General features: G+C 34.5%; 1 protein-coding gene across 2 annotated transcripts; it reads left to right on the forward strand.

Moving 5' to 3' along the window:
• Positions 1 to 181: 181 nt before the first annotated feature.
• Positions 182 to 16925, forward strand: LOC128208087 (RNA-binding protein 25-like). Of its 2 annotated transcripts, XM_052911435.1 has the most exons (20): positions 184 to 339; positions 2773 to 2906; positions 4324 to 4427; positions 4866 to 4906; positions 5754 to 5840; positions 6214 to 6306; positions 6734 to 6791; positions 7023 to 7114; positions 7365 to 7641; positions 7853 to 7926; positions 8437 to 8517; positions 10941 to 11209; positions 11415 to 11538; positions 11838 to 11927; positions 13267 to 13340; positions 13973 to 14123; positions 14452 to 14809; positions 14997 to 15286; positions 15563 to 15709; positions 16020 to 16925. In XM_052911435.1, the coding sequence occupies exons 3-20, from the start codon at positions 4352 to 4354 to the stop codon at positions 16110 to 16112; spliced, it is 2475 nt and encodes an 824-aa protein (XP_052767395.1). In that variant the 5' UTR covers positions 184 to 339; positions 2773 to 2906; positions 4324 to 4351; the 3' UTR covers positions 16113 to 16925. The 2 variants fall into 2 exon arrangements, with proteins under 2 accessions (XP_052767394.1, XP_052767395.1); XM_052911434.1 differs by lacking the exon at positions 2773 to 2906 and having other exon boundaries at positions 182 to 339.
• The last annotated feature ends 322 nt before the right edge of the window (positions 16926 to 17247 follow it).

Below are 17247 nucleotides of genomic sequence, written 5' to 3' on the forward strand. Positions count from 1 at the left end.
GTGCATTTAGATGCTGAAAAAGACATACGGTAATATAACATAATAATAATAGTAATAAAAACGAATAATTAACAAGTCCGTTATAAAAATGGACCGTTTTGACCATGTGAAAACGACAACGATAATTCTTTTCGATAAAGGTCTTAGCCTAATTCGGAGCTCCTCAGCCATTTTCATCGAAAACAATGGCCGAGGTGTTCCGAAAATCTTAGCCTCGGTTTCATTCCGAAAACACACGCCAGACGGAAACGAAAAACGTTATTATTTGACATTTATCAGTTTGACAATACTGTAGAATCGCAAATAACATGAAAGCTGCCTGCATATAGTCTTATAAAGGTAACTTAAATTATTCAAACAAGTACTTATGTACACATGTTTAAAAATGGTGAAGTAAAACTTCCGGTTTCAATGTAATTTGGTGGGTGGGGAAATTCGGGAACTTACTTTTAAAGTTTTAGTGTATTTTTGTCGAAAGCATAGCATTCAGATATTCTGGAACGAAATGCCGGTATGTAAAAGATAAATCAGGCATCAAGCACGACGTAGTATTAGTCTAAAAATATAGACGTGTTTTACTGGATTCTTCCAATCCCTAGTCCAAATAATTGTACGTTGACAGATTTTTTTAGATTTTTGATATGGCAAATCCTTCACGTACAAATTGTTTAGTATCAAAAGTGGGTACTTGTTCCGATCAGGATTCCGGGTTAAAGCATATAGCGTCTATAAAATATCATAAAAACAAGAAATATTACCACATAATGTTATTTTAAATTAGTTCCGTACACAAAAAATAAATATCCAACTTATAATTATGAGTTTGATGGCTTTTTTTTCATTTCATTCTGTCCAAACATAACGATATATACATGAAGGGCACCTGCAAGGCTTCAGGGCACAGTTTTAAATCGCTCGGAACATTTCGGCCATGGCCGAGTTGTTACGATTGTGCAACGAGGTCTATCTCGAAGCTTTATCGGAGGAGGCCGAGTTATTACGATTGTATTTAGTTGTTACCCTTCGCATAATTGTTTTCTGTGTCAGTCAACTTTGTTTTATTGGAAAGGTAAACAACTTGTTCTAATGCATTAAATGCTTGTTTAGTGCAAAATAACATTTCACTTACATGGTAAAAAATATGAATATAACTCTATATGATCAATTTCAACCATGAAATACTTCACTTAAAACAATTTCAATATTTTTAAAACACCCCCGTTTTTTGCACATTCCCCTTTAGACATTAGGGATTGGAAGAATCCCGTATAACACGTCTATTATTTTAGACTATTCCAATCCCTAACATCTAAACGGGTTTGTGCAAAAACCGGGGGTGTTTTGAAAAATATTGAAATTGTATTAAGGGAAGTATTTTATGGTTTAAATTGATCATAAAGGTTTATATTCATATTTTACCATGTTTGTGAAAAGTTATTTTGCACAAAACAAGCATTTAATGCATTAAAACACATTATTTACCTTTCCAATAAAACGAAAGTTGACTGACACAGAGAACAATTATGCCAAGCAGAACAACTCGACCCAATCGTAATAACTCGGCCACCTCTGACAAGCTTCGAGATCGACCTCGTAAATACAATCGTAACAACTCGGTCATGGCCGAAATTTTCCGATTGTTTAAAAATTGTGCCCTGAAGCCTTGCAGGTGCCCTTCATGTATATATCGCTATGTTTTGACAGCAAGAAATGAAAAAAAAACGTCAAACTCATAATTATTCGTAGGATATGACATTTTTATGCATGGAACTGATATAAAATAACATCTGGTAATATTTCTTGTTTTTATGATATTTTTTAGATGTTAAATGCTTTAACCTGGAATCCCGATCGGAATAACTACCCACTTTTGATACCAAAAAATTTGTACGTGAAAGATTTGCCATATCAAAAAAAGTAAAAAAATCTGTAAACATACAATTATTTGGACTAGACGTAGTATATGCTGCAAACCAATGATTTTGTAAGACTAAATTTGGGCAAATATCTAGATAGATGACTGCTTTTTCCATGGTCAGTCTGTCTGTCAGGAGTTTCATGACATTACAATGACACTACCAATTATGTACTTAGGCAGGTGTAATGAATGAGCCATATAGTTCAATGCCACACTGTTGAGTTATTAAAAATTAGAAATTTAGCAAGTATTATTTAGGCAGAAAAAAAATACCTGTGTTATCGGTAACCCGACCGAGCCTATTTTTTCCTTGCCCACCCTAATCTTTTAGGTATAAAAGTAAAAAATCAAAAATTAAATATATTGTCGTTATTTTCGTTGTTTGTCTGTCTCTGTCCCCGGTGAATAAACTTTCATTCCTGATAATGTATTACTGAGACGCTTAGACAACCGGGAAACAAAATGGTGGAGTTTGGCGATCCCTGTCCAATATCTTCAAATTGGCAAATGCATGTTTATGGTCCAAACACGTGGTTGATCACAGGAGACACATTTTGCTGTCTTTATAGTGAAAATATTTAGCATATAGTTTGCAGTGTTATTTATCCATGTCCAAAATAGAACATACTTTTTTACATAGGGCTTTGCGTATATCATTCAGGCTTCTTATGATTAGGCTTTGCGAATTCATGCAGGCTTAACTGCCAGGTTCACATTTCATCAATCGTTACATTGATTTATCCGCAGTTATCAATGGTTATTCATTTCGCCTAATTTAAGACCCACTGACTGAAATCCAAACAAAATCCTGCAAAAGTTATAACAAGGCATTTATAGGAATGTGTCGGCTGCAGATCAAACGGTACAATTTGTGACATTGGAGCAGGAGCGGTAATAAGATAAAAGGCGCGTGACTATGGTTTGTATTTAAACCGGTCGGTTGGATACCATATGATGCCATTTGATTGCCAGGATTTCGTCTAGGCTGGTAAGAAAATACCATATGATCGAAAAAATATAATAATCAATAATCGTTGTCTGGGAATCTTAAAACAATGACCATAATGTTTGAATTCACTATGGATATGAATGAAACTTTGATTGTTACAAGAATAATGATAAATTATAAATGATAAAATGAGATACATGAAATAAATCCATATCCACGTTTACTTGTTCTATTATTAACCTACCTCCACATTAGAGAGCTCACAGTTGACATGAAAATCAGCGATTTTCTTTAAGCAAATTAACAAATTTAGTTGATAAATGACTGTTTTGCTAGAACATCATCATAGATTTGTAGAAATTGAAGTGCTGGATTTGTTCTAAAAAACGATCGCGTGTTATAAAGGAGTATTGCATACAAAAAAAAAACACAAAATTTCATGGGCAAAATTGGAGAGAAAATACGGTAGTCGCAGGTAAGGAAATGATATCAGACATTAAAAAATGCTGTTTTTTTTCTGACTTTTTGTTAATTATGGAAAGCTTAGATATAACAGAATTTTGCATGAAATCGAAACGGTAAACAAAAAATGTTACGGGAAACACCGGTATTTTTTTATTTGGCCTTACCAATTTTTAATGTGTGGTGCTTAAACCTATTAGTTCCGAAATCACTTTCCAAAAGTTGGCGATGAGTTGCTTGGTAAGAAATACCATTATCGCATGTAAAACAAAAAATCACAAGTAAAAAAACTTATGATATGAAAAGGTACAGTTATCTTTAAAGAAATATGCTTTTCAAACAATATTGCATTCTTGTTTTGGTGTTAGGCACACCAAACATCCTTCAAACACAAGTGAAAAAATTCTAGTTTATACTGGATTTCTTGTTTTTAAAAGTTATCAGCAGGACCTTTCACACCTAATTTCAACAATAAAATGTTAGGACCAATGGTGAAAATGAAAATAAACCATTAACTCAATGTATCACAGCAGTTCATCGTGGGCATTGGGGGCTCCCTTGCCCTCAGCCTTTTTTCAGGTTAATGATTTTCCCAGCCTTCATATGTAGTCCCAAAACATTAACATTCAATAACATGTATTCAGGGTTAGAAATTGGCTATATTATGCACATGCATTTTTGGTACAGCAGTTTAAGTGCTCACAAAATGACAAAACACACTTGCAATATCTAAGTGATATAATTATGATAACATTTAATTTTACTCACATTTATTCACTTGTTTTGCAATCTCCTTCACACCACTGCTCTTTGTCACTGAATATTACAGCTTCACTAGTTAATTATAATCAAAGATGTTTTTATTAAATTTCTTTCCTAAGTAATGTCACATGAATTTTTAAATAGTCCGCAACTTTAACACAATTGTTTTAACATAGATTTTGATTTTGGAGTTTGCTCTTCATTAATGCTAATTTTATGTATTTTTTTACAGGAATTAACTGAAGTCATAGAAAACAAAGATGTCATTTCCACCTCGAGGCCCACCTTTGGTCCCCACAGGCATGATGCATACTGGTTATGCTTATGCTCCTGTTGGTAAGAGAGAATTAAATGAAACTGTTATGTTAACATGTCTTTTTAGATTGCCTGTTTTTGGAGATGAAATTTTAACGCATTGTCATAGCCTTTTGGTGTCATAGTACACATTTTTAATATTTGGCCATTACTTGAAAATGATTTAAAAAAAAAAAATATTACTTAGTACACATGTTGCCAGAGACATAACGCACATAACACAAGGTTCTAAACTTTGGCTTAAACATTCTTATTCGTTATGCCCCTTTTTGAATGAAAAAATAGAGCTCTCCTTGACACTTAAGAAAGAAAATGCTGAATGATAAAAGGAAGTAAATATATCGATATTGATACACATATCTTTTATTTATGTACATTTTTTCAAAACCTCATTTGTAGTAAGAAAGTAATGAGCTTGGTAAAGTAATAAAGCATATATTTTCTTACTGTCAATTGCAGGAATGATGCAAATGCAGATGCCTATGATGCCTCAGACTACGGTAAGATATGTGCACATTTCAAAACATGTACATTTAACTACGATATATATGTGTTTTTAAATTGCATTTTCTTTGTGTTTCTGTTTTTGAACCGCCGATTGCCATATGAACCTATTTTTATGTCACCTGTGAAGCAGGGTAGACATGTAGGAAAAACTTGTCTGTCATTGTCGTCGTCTGTGTCATCACATTTTCATTTCCTATCTAAAACTTTTCAGTGACTTGTTGAAGAGTCTTCCAACAGCATTGGTCATTGTCAAAAATTGACATCTATTGATTTTGAGGGTCATGGTGACCTTTATTGGGGTTTTCAGGGAAGAAGCCTGGCCTTTTTTTATTTTCAGAAATTTAACTCATAATTGCTTCAAATATGGAAAATTTAAAGCTTAAACACTTCATGCTCATTTATTAAAAATAATAGAAGGTTGACATACCATCAGAAATAAACATAACAACACCATAATTAAAGAATGATTGTATGATTATTAATTCTTTATTAAAAAAACATGTACTATTGGTAAACAAATGTTTAGAAATTCTTAAAAAATAACATTTTAAATGGGAATTGACCAAATTTTGGCCTCTGTTCAAGAAGTTGGAAAAACTCAGCCATTGCTAAAATATTCTGGATGTCGATCAATTTGGAAAAAAATATACAGGAGCTTCAAACGTGCAACACAATCGTTTTGCAGAAATCTAGTTTTTGTGACATCTTTTCTCAAATTTTCACAAGTTCAGGAAGATGGATGAGCTAGTGTTAAATTGTCGGTATTTGGAGACTGTTAGTTGCTGAAATAAATGAAAGATGGTCGACATATTTATTATTTGATTATTTTTATTTCCTCAGATGATGAGAACAGTAGTACCTACCACAGCCACCACAGTTATAGCGAGACCAAAGAAACAACTTGTCCCACAAGAAATTGACAAAGATGTGAGTCTTAATACCATGAACTGGTATCTGCTGCAAAATAATTTTATAGATAATTATATAGATGTGCAATTGATTGCTTCCTTGAGTGAGATAAAAAACAAAGGGTTGTTGCTGGTTAATACAGAATTGTAAAGTTTGTATAAGTAACATAAGTTCTGAATAGCTTTTATAACAACATATTGACAGTTTTCAAATGTTTTATGTTCATGTGATGAAAAAACATTGACCATTTTTTCATAATGACCAACTTGCTAATCATCAAAAACCTTTTGAGTGGGGATCAAATCCTCTGATGTAGAGTCTGATATGTTAACCGCTTATTCTTCGCCAACCGTAATGATGTAAATTTATGAAACAATTGATCATTTCACAGGACAAGAAGGATGAGAAGCCACCAGTAACGACAGTATTTGTAGGCAACATCAGTGACAGAGCTCCAGACTCCATGGTCAGAACTATGCTTCAGGTAAATAAAACGATGAATGATGGAAAAAAAAATAAAACAAGAACTATCTACATGTTTGTATATTTTTTTATTACATCTTTTGATACTTCAGCTCACTATTGTATTGCATAACCATAATCAAATTGCATATATTATGTTAAATATATACATATATATATATATATATATATATATATTATGTAAGTGATGGGTAAGGCGATTACATGTATTGATTACATGGAAGTTTTGTGAGCAATGACGATTAAAGGCATATATTTTATAATTCTAGTGTTAACACATGTTCTGAACAAAACACTTATTGCTTGCTTATCAGGTGATACAGGGGCATTTGTAATATTAAAACATCAGAGTTTTCAAAGTGTTGCAGGGTATTTAAGGCCTAAGGAGCCCAGCATGATGTTGCTAACCTTTTTATGATTTTCTGCAGAGATGTGGCAATGTGCTGAGTTGGAAAAGAGTACAGGGAGCATCAGGAAAACTTCAGGGTCAGTTTGAACATATATTTAAAAGTTTTTTTTAAAGACTCTTATCTCACGATCGACCATAATAGCAGCATGATACACTGCTTTTGTCTTTTTCTTAAGGTAAAGTCAACTGAAGGCAGGCATACACTACACCTGTTAAAATTGATAATGTAATCTAAATTCCTTCAGCAGTGATTGTAAGACTCATAGTTAATAGTTACATGATCAATGAAAGGAATCTCTCTATTGCAGCATTTGGTTTCTGTGAATATGAAGAACCAGAAGCCACACTGAGATGTATGCGTCTACTGAATGAGTGGGAAATTGGGGAGAAAAAACTTGTGGTTAGCTTGAATTTTATTTACATGCTTTGCTATGCATAAATTTTAGAGTTTGTATAATAACAAAAGCTTAGGGTTATCTTAATGAGATGAACACAAATATGTGTTTAATATATATAGCAAGTCAAATATGATTCATACCGGTAATCATGATTGTAAAGTTTTTAGTAATTCTTGAGGTTAAATTCAGTGCTCAAATTAATTTATAAACATTTTTGGAAAAGTTTTCTAATTTTGCATCTGATTATTTCAGGTAAAAGTAGATGCCAAAACTAAAACATTACTAGATGAGTGGCAAAGTAAAAAGAAAAAAGTCTCAGGAGCCAATAAAGAAGATAAAGAAAAAGAAACAAATGGGGAATCTAGTGAAGATAAGAAAGAGGAGGGGGAAGATGTGGATGATGACAAAGTGGTGTTAGATGAGTTCACACTGAGGGAAGACAGGGTCGCAAAGGCTGGTCTAGATGCCATTATGAGAGAATATGCGTTTGAGCTTGCTAAGGAGCCTTCCAATGCTAAACAATCCACAGGTATTTGAACATTAGATGTGTTGTAAACTTTGCTGTAAATTATTTCTGCTATGAAGAAATGACTTAGAAAAAAGTAAAAATAAGTTATTTTTACCTTCAGTCAATGTGTGTACATCAAAATTGCTGAAATATATTATTAAAATTGTACTGTTACTGATTTGACATCTAAATAGCTACAGTTGTTACCCATCACAATTGTATTGTATTTCAGAACCTGTCAGTGATATTCCAAAAGTCCCAATGCCTCCAATTAAACAGAAAGATGCTTCACAGCTACGAGACACAGTAAGAATTTCAAAATGGAGAAGTTTATCTAGGTGTTAAAGGGGCTTTACTCTGTATGATAAAATAGCGGGGGAAAAAAAGAAGAAAATTGTCGAAAACTGACATAAACTTGGCATCGATGTGTACAATGCATTGAAACTCACTAACTGAAGTACCACATCGAGGTAACTTACTGGTATTGCCATAGCCCTGGTGTCGTCATTGGAAGAGAAGTGCAAAAATTCTTACCATCTGGTATTAGTCAGATACCATTCAAGATAGTGCAGAACCTTTGTTAATGACATGCCTAGAAAATCCCATAAAACTGATCAAAATGTTTATTTATGCCCCTAGTTTTTGAGATTAGCAGTAGGCATTCCCTTGCTGTGCTTTTGTTAAAAAAAATAACCTTGAACAAGTATATCATGAGCTGACATTGGAGCAAACAAACAAACAACCTGTGTTGTTACCATTTGTTTTAGGTTAAAGATTGGACTGAGAACTTTTATAAAAATATTTCTCTTATTTCAGGGTTTAGATGATTTAAATGTTGAGGCGGACACTAAAGATCTGATAAACCGAGAGATCAGATCTTTTAGAAACCTCCATAAGGTATGTATCATCTCAAGTGATTGTAGTTGCCGGCTTTTCTCTCTACCATTTGTTTTACAGAACTGCAAATAAAAGTTTGACAACCAATAAAGGATAAATGAAACAAAAACAAATTCTGTTTTACAAATTTCAATCATTTTAATTAAAACAGGATCCGAAGACATTTTTTTTTAACTTTTAAGTTTTTATAGTTGCAATGAAATTGACTACTTTTGCGTGATTTCATGTTTGTACCAAATTGTTCTGTAGGTATACAATGTCCTTTCAAGACATTCGAATAAAACTACAAAACATTGATCACATTTGGCCATATATAAATATTTTAATTATGTGTGTTTACTTCGTCTTTAGAGTGAACAACGTAAAAAAACACTTTCTGAAAACCTTTTCTAAACCTGGATCCTTTTAAACCAACATAGATTTACAAGTAAAATACGATAACAGTACACCAACATGTTAGCTATTTAAAAAGTTCTATTTACACTGGTATTGTTATTTATGTAGGATTTATCTTGTACTTATTGATTTGTTGACAATGCAATTAACAGGTATATTTCATTAATTCGATAAAAACTAGATTCCGTTGATGCAAACGGCTAGAGTTTCGACTACTTGAAAGCACCTTAATATAAAAATGCATAAAGAACGTGGTAAGTGTTTACAAAGACTTTCACTTTCAAAGTTTAGTCAGATGACTCCAATAGGAAGCTAGAGTACGTGTAAGTACTAGGTAACCATGGGAACCAAACAATTAATTACTTTGACGTTTTAAACTGTCTTCTTGGAAATCCAAACTCAAACATGTTTCTTGGTTTCTTTAAATTTTTGGACTTGAAATATTGAGGAAAAGTAAATACCCTGAAATGAAGGCAATCAAATGTTATAGTACCCGCTTTATAATTATGTATCTCAGTTTAACACTGTCGTAAATAAAAAAATCATTAGTGGGAGGTAAACTGTGCTATGGATGCTGTTTTTTCCGGAATGCTGGAGGTTGGTACCCCTACTGTATTAAGTGAGTTCACTGCCATTTATCCTTGGGTAACCTGACCAAGTAAGTGACATTATGTTATATACATGTATACATATATTCCTGTAGTGTGTGTTTAATGTTCAGAGTAGATGTGGACAAAAAAGATACTGCTTTCAAAAGCAAGATGTCATTTTCATCACGCTTGTAAATGGACGATTATCATGCCTTTTCTACAAATAATTGATAAAAGTGTGTTTATATTTGATATTGAATTGACCAAAAATGGGCTTGAAATTGATTATTTAATTAATTGTGTTTAAAATATAATAGTTATCTAGATAGATGATCTTACAGTTGTACAATTATTCATTAACGAATCCATGGTGCGATTCCTGGAAAAAAGAACCTGTACATGCATATTATAAATGTTAATGCTGTACACTTTCCTGATAATGATGGTGCTGTAAATAGAATGACGTTGGGAGATATTGCTGCAATGGGGGAAGGGGTCTGTTTCCAGTATTTCAGCGAAGTTCATAGGGACCCTATGCCGCATCCATATTGCTATCCAAAATCTGTTTGTAAAAATGTGAGGGGCAGGTGGTAAGTGAAACAAATCCAGCATGCTTTTGTGGTGTGAAAGAATTGATTAAGAAACTTTGAGCCATTGCAGTTGAATTGATAATTGATATACATGAAACAATGTTGATATGTGTAATGGCATACATGTTCTATTGGATGTTCTTTCAAATGAGTGTCTAAATGCAACCACTGTCTTGCCTATAGATATTCTGTTTATCTTTGTACAATGCCTTAACAGATGGCAGAAATATTGTTTATTGCATGGCTATGAGTTTCTGATGAAGAGATACTGTATGAGATGTTTGTTTAAGTATTCAAACTTACCACTTGAAACAGACTAAAATTCTTGTTTGCAACTTTGCTGCTCTCTCTTCAAAGAACTATGATGTGTAGTGATCAGCATTATCAGAGTGTGTAATTGAAATGATATCTTTCAACTATGTAACTGCTGCTTTACTCCATATGTGCATTATGTATGTGCATTATGTATGTACATTATGGAGTGTTGGGTAGATTGGCTCTCCATACAGTATCTTGACTTTGTATAATTCATTATAAAGTATGTTTTATGGAGTGTTGATATATATTCAGGTCTTAAGTCACTTTCCGTCCATAAAATGTATAAACAGGTTTGTTTTATATTATAAAGTGGGTTTGTATGACTTTCATTAAGTTGTTTCTCTGTTGAACCTAATTATTTAACAACACAAAATGAATTTTAAAAAACAGTATTAAATATGAAAAGTGACTTACGACTGAATAATATGTGATGTTTATAAAGGGAAAGGTTTTATCAACCACTCCTACCTTTGTTACAAGTATTGTTCACCCCTCAGGCAGCCATGCTAACTGTCCTGTCAAATTTCAGGACAATGAGGAATCAGACTTGGACAAGGAGAGAGAGCGAGAAGCTGAGAGACAACGAGAGAGGGAACGACGCAAGGAAGAACAGAGACGACGCCTCGAGCGAGAACGGGCCGAACAACAGAGACTCAAAGAGCTGGAGAGATATGAGGAGTCGCAACGAAACAAGGTGAAGAAGAGGGAAAGCAGAAGTAGGTCAAGGTCACGCTCAAGTTCTCGGGGACGGTCGTCACGGCGATCAAGGTCTAGAGAGAGGGAAAGGGAACGAGAGAGGTCAGTATATTTGGTTATCACATCACATACGATACTATATGAGCAGCATCTTTTTTGGCCTGGCAGACTGATTTCAATGCAATTTGTTGATATAATCATTTTTGAAATTGATTTGATTTCTTGCATACATGTACAATTTGACAAATTCAGTGAACTTATCTTAAATGAATTAAAATGAATGCTAACCTTGCCCATCTAAATACAGCAGAGAAGATACAACACGTCGGGACAGGAGAGCTCGAGATAGGGAGCTTGAGGAAGAGGAGGAGGCGTACGAGAGGCGGAAAATGGAGAAGAAAATCAGGGAGAAGGAAATTGCATATCAGGAGGTGGTGTACTGGCACTGACACTTTTACTGATAAACTTTTATATATGTTTGGTAACTGTTACTCAAATAAATGTGTTAAGTAACAGTAAACTCAAAAAAAAATTGTGGGCAGTTAATGTTACAGTTACTGGAAATAATTAAACTCAGGCACTTGATCAATGTTTTTTTGCTTGTAAAACTTGTTAGTCATAATTTATCTAATACAAATTCTTGTGTGCATTCTATAAATTCAATGAAATACTCATTTAACCAATGTTTTATTATAAGTTGTTCACCTTGATATCTTTCTTTTGTTGACAGCGATTGAAGAACTGGGAGGCTCGTGAGAGGAAGAAGTCGCGGGAGTACGAGAAGGAGCGAGACAGGGAGGAGGAGAGGAAATCAGAGGAAGTAAGTAGGGGTCTTTGTTTGACCAAAGGTGAAATGTTAAACCATCTCAAAATAATTCCTGTTACAATATATCTTTTGGTTGGTTCATTGAATGATAGATTGACAACTAGCATTATGCTTATTCAGTTTGTTATACCCCGCCTATGAAATAGGGAGGGGGATATTGAAATAGCGTTGTCCGTCCGTCTTTCCTTCCTTCCGTCTGTCCGTCCATCCGTCACTGCGTTTTCTCAGTAACTAGCCGGTATAATTTCATGAAACTTAAAAGAAATATGAACCACTATACTGGAATGATGCCCGTCCAAAAAAAAATTTGATTGGTCAATTGTCCTTGGAGTTATTGCCCTTGATTTTTTGAAAAATGCACATTTACAGCCATTTCTCAGTCACTAGCTGGCAGAATTTCATGAAACTTAAAATAAATATGAATTACTATACTGGGATGATGCCTGTTCATTTATTTTTTGGATTGGTCAATTGTACTTGGAGTTATTGCCCTTGATTTTTTGAAAAACTCATTTACAGCCATTTCTCAGTAACTAGTTGGTAGAAATTCTTGAAACTTGAAATAAATATGAACCAACATACTGTGATGATGCCTGTTTATTTATATTTTGGATTGTGTAATTTCTATATGAGTTATTTGCCCTTGATTTATTAAAAGATCAATGTTTGCAGCCTTTTCTATGCAACTAGTTTGTAGAATTTCATGACACTTGGAATAAATAAGAACCAACATACTGTGATGATGCCTGTCTATTTTTCTTTTCGATTGGTCAATTTTCCTTAGAGTTATTGCCCTTGATTTATTAAAAAATCATTGTTTGCAGCCATTTCTCTGTAAAACCAATGTGCTTATCTTATTCTTTCTGAGATTTTTTTTAACCTTCAAGCACAAACAAGCCATCAATCACAAACAAGCCATCGTTGGTGGGGGATATCTTTTAACTGAAAATGCTTGTTGTCTTAGAATTAATGGTGCATTTTAACAACATCAATCAACAGGCATGTGACTGTTCGCTGATTTTCACTGATATAATAGCTTCAGGGGACAAAAACAAACAACTACAGTTTTTTAACTGATTATTAAAACCTAACTGACTGCCTTTAGGAGTTTCTTTATTTGTTGTTAGTATTGACATTCCAGTCTGCTTCAAGTTTGAAGTTAGGAGATGCCCTATAAAGGGCTTCTTAAAGCCAGCTTTGCTTCTGCAGGGGAATTTCATCCCCCTCAAACCCTTGGGGGCCTAAAGCACCGATAAAACTAATTACGACAGCCCTTCACCTGCCAGGTCAATCTCATCCCTGATTAACTGTGTTTGGTTGTTGTTGTTTTCAGTCAAGAGAAGCAAGACGATTACGAGAATTTCTTGAAGATTATGATGATGAGAGAGATGACCCAAAATTTTACAAGTAAGTCTTAAATGTATATAAAGTTATTTTAAATATTAAACATAGGGAGAGATTTGCTGTGTGGGGGAGGTGTCTGCCTTTACCCATGGGGTTGTGTGTTCGAGCCTCAGCAGGGTAAGGGTAGTCTAGTGGTATAGATGCAGGGCTTTTTCTGTTCATTTTGGGAAAAAGACCTTGGACAAATTCTCATTTTTTGCGATGTAAAATTTAATGATTTGGGATGAAATTTCAGGTCTTTTTTGTCAATTTGGGATAAAGATGAGTTTTTTTTAAAGTTGTTTAATAAGTGGCAATATTGGAAATAAAAATAAGCAACAAAATCATTATGGGCAACATTTCTCTCTGAATTAGGTGTATAAATATAATAAAAAATGGCAACCAAAAATGCTGATAAATGCATTGATTTTTGTAAATGAACAAAGTGTTAGTCGAGAACCCAGGCTTTTCGTGATTTTGGGATGTCTGCCTCTCACCCAAAGGGTTGTTTGTTCAAGACCAACAAGGCTGAGACTGGTCTAGTAGTATAGGAGTCCATCTCCGGTAGATTTTAGAACATTTAAGCATAATGATGGCTTAAGAAAAACTTGCATTATAAATTGATTAAATTAAACAAAACACCAAATTTGTTTTAGGGGTAGTGCTCTGGAGCGTCGTTTGCGTGAGCGTCAAAAGGAGAAGGAGGTTGACGCCCGGGACCGAGCCAAGGAGAAGGAGGAGCTGGATGAGATACGCCGAAAACTACAGGAAGAGGGACATCCGGATCCAGATGCTGAAATGGAGAAGGTAGAAACGGGTTTTGTTGAAATAAAATTTGAGTAAAACTAGCAGAGTGAGCAGGTATCAGCCTCTTAGACTTTAGAGTCTGTGTTTGAGTCTCACCAGAAGCACTTAATCATGGCATTTCCAAGTGGACAGCTGTTCTAGTCTTAAACCAAAAAAAGGACTCCAGCTTCTTTATTCTATCAGCTATCATTTGAAAAAAAATCTTAAAAATTAGTATGAAATAATTGAAGAAGTCAAATAATTATTATTATCAAGTTTTTTGAAAGACTAACTATGATTGTATTGTGCTCAGGAAAAGAACCTTCACAGATACAAATTCTACTTTCAGATTGAGAGAGAGCGCGAAGAGCACTTACGACCAATGCTGCAGCTAAATGACAACATTGGGGCAGGAAGATCCCCTTCAGAAAGTGAGAGCGAGGAGGAGAGACCAGCCAGCCCACCACCACCAGTCCAAGAACGGGAAGAATCTGAGGATGAATCTCCAGAGAAATACCCAGCTCTGCCTAACATGAAGCCTACCCTGCAGCCTGTAGATGAGTCGTCCCAGTCGTCTGCCCATGGCTCTGTGGATGATGAGAGCTCCAGGATGAGCCTGGGAATGTTGAATGAGGAAAGTGAACACTCGTTTGGTCCGTCCAGAGATGATTCCAGGCTAGGATTTGGAGCAATGAAACTTGGCGGAGGTATGCACATGGTTATATATCTCTTGTTAAATTCTAATGACTTCAACCAAAATTGTTAGTATAGAATGGGTTTAGAATGGGTGTTAATTTGTTATAAAAAATTGTACAAGTTGAATAGAATCAAAATATTCATTTCTGATATATTTGAACTGTAACTGTAATAGATTTAACTGTTTGCATCATAAAGGTCACTCGAGCACCAACTCCCCGACAGAGCCATCAGGCAAGCGCAAGAAGCTGACAGTGGGTGATGTTTTCAACCAGGACGATGATGACTCCCAAGATGCAAAAAAACGCAAACTTGTGCCCCTAGACTATGGAGACAGCGGAGAGGACAGTATGACAGGATTTGAGGGAGGCAAAAAGAACGCTTCTGTGGAGGAAAAGAGGGCCAAGATAAAGACATTGATTGAGAACATTCCCACTGCTAAAGACGAGCTCTTTGACTTCCAGCTGGACTGGAAGATTGTGGATCAGGTAGGATTGCAGTTCTTAAAACCTTTTTTTTGGTAAGGAAAAATTGGATGAAAAGAAATTTTTTCCAGTCTTCTAGTTTTATATATCAGAAACATTTTAAAATTATAAGGGATATAACCGATATATCTTTAATATAAGAGAAAACAAGATAGAAGCTACGGTATATGTATTTGTTTTATAAACATTTGTTAGTTAAGTCATTAGCGATGAAAGAAATTTAATGAGGAATTGTCTTTTTTTTTTCAAAGTGAAAGTAAACTGTTTCGTGTTTTTCAGAGCCTGATGGACAAGCGTATCAAGCCGTGGGTGAACAAGAAGATTATTGAGTACATAGGAGAAGAAGAGCCAACGTTGACAGACTTTATATGCCAGAAGGTGATGGCCCAGAGCCAGCCACAGAATATACTGAATGATGTAGCTATGGTCAGTAGCTTTTGTTTTATAATGGGCCTTATGAAGACAAGATTTCTAGGCAGACTTAGATTAAATGCTCGTTTCTTACTGGAAAAAAATCCACACACACCTAGACAATTTATGGCTTTGATCTATCTTCTAATAAATTCAAGTGTCTGATTGAAATATGATTGGATGAATGCGGAAATAATAAATTTTCATATTAAACAAGAATTTTATGAGGTTGCACATTTTGCAGAGTTGGACTAGCTTATGTGTTGTTATATGCAAATTCATTTTTTTTGATATTATCTTCATATCTTTAATTTTCTGTCTGTAGGTGTTGGATGAGGAGGCGGAGGTGTTTGTTGTCAAGATGTGGAGACTATTGGTGTATGAAACTGAAGCAAAGAAGGCCGGCCTAGTGAAATAGTGGACTGTAACCATATTGTATACTAATACAAGGGGATCTATAAAACTAACTTGGCATCCGACCATACCAGTGTTGTGTGTGGTCAATACTGTGTGTAGTGCCAAAGTAATACTGTTATGTATGAACTAGTACTAGGAAGTACTTATGTACTAAAGCTTTGACAGTTTGCTGATAAAAGCATGAGATTCTATGATTAAACAGTTGATGAGAATGTGACTACGTTGGTGGATGGCAGTATGGACAATAGCTATTAACAGTTCGACAAGGATGATAACTTTATAGCAATTCACCAGGAAACATACATGAAGGTGTATGAATAGTCATCTGCCAAATTGGTATAAAAAGTATAAAAGGATGAGCCCAAATCTTACAGCATAGTAGTAATAGCCTGGAAAAACACTGCAAGTGGTGCTGAAATGAACTGGGCTGTTGGAAACAGTTTGTAGCTGATGTGATCAGATATTCCATTTATGAACATGTTGGTCTTGACTTCTTCATTTTAGTATTTGTGGTTGCCTTCAAATCATGGGTGAAAAATGATATGTAAATCAAATGGTGTTGCAGAGGAATGACTTCTGCATCATTGTTTATTACTGATACATTGTTGTTATTTTAATGGAAGTTGCATGTATAGTTAAAACACAGATGCTTTATTGTTAACATGTGCTTTAAATGAACATCCTGATGTTATATCATACAAGCTGCCTCCTGGGCGGTATTTTACAAAGTATTTTTTGATTGATATTTCCTTCATTTACTGTCACTTATTTGTGCTGATACTTCAACAGTAATACAATGACACAAAAAGTTTCATATTTCTAGTTGTTTTTTTGCTCCAACAGAGTGATTTAATAATGAATGTGTTGTGTTTTAGAATAAGGCCACAATTCCTATAACACCACTTGACATAAAAACAAACATTACACACGATGTCCGACTTGTGTAATACATTGTATTTGTACCACAATTCCTATGATACCAGTTAACCGCCAACAAATATTATACTGCAGTTTCCCACATGTGTAATACACTGTATTTGTTCCACAATTCCTATGACACCAGTTAACAGGCCAACAAATATTATACTGCAGTTTCCCAAACTGTTATACACTGTATTTGTACTGCAATTCTTAAA

The sequence above is a fragment of the Mya arenaria genome, chromosome 11, assembly GCF_026914265.1.
Source record: "Mya arenaria isolate MELC-2E11 chromosome 11, ASM2691426v1".
Classification (NCBI taxonomy): Eukaryota; Metazoa; Mollusca; class Bivalvia; order Myida; family Myidae; genus Mya; species Mya arenaria.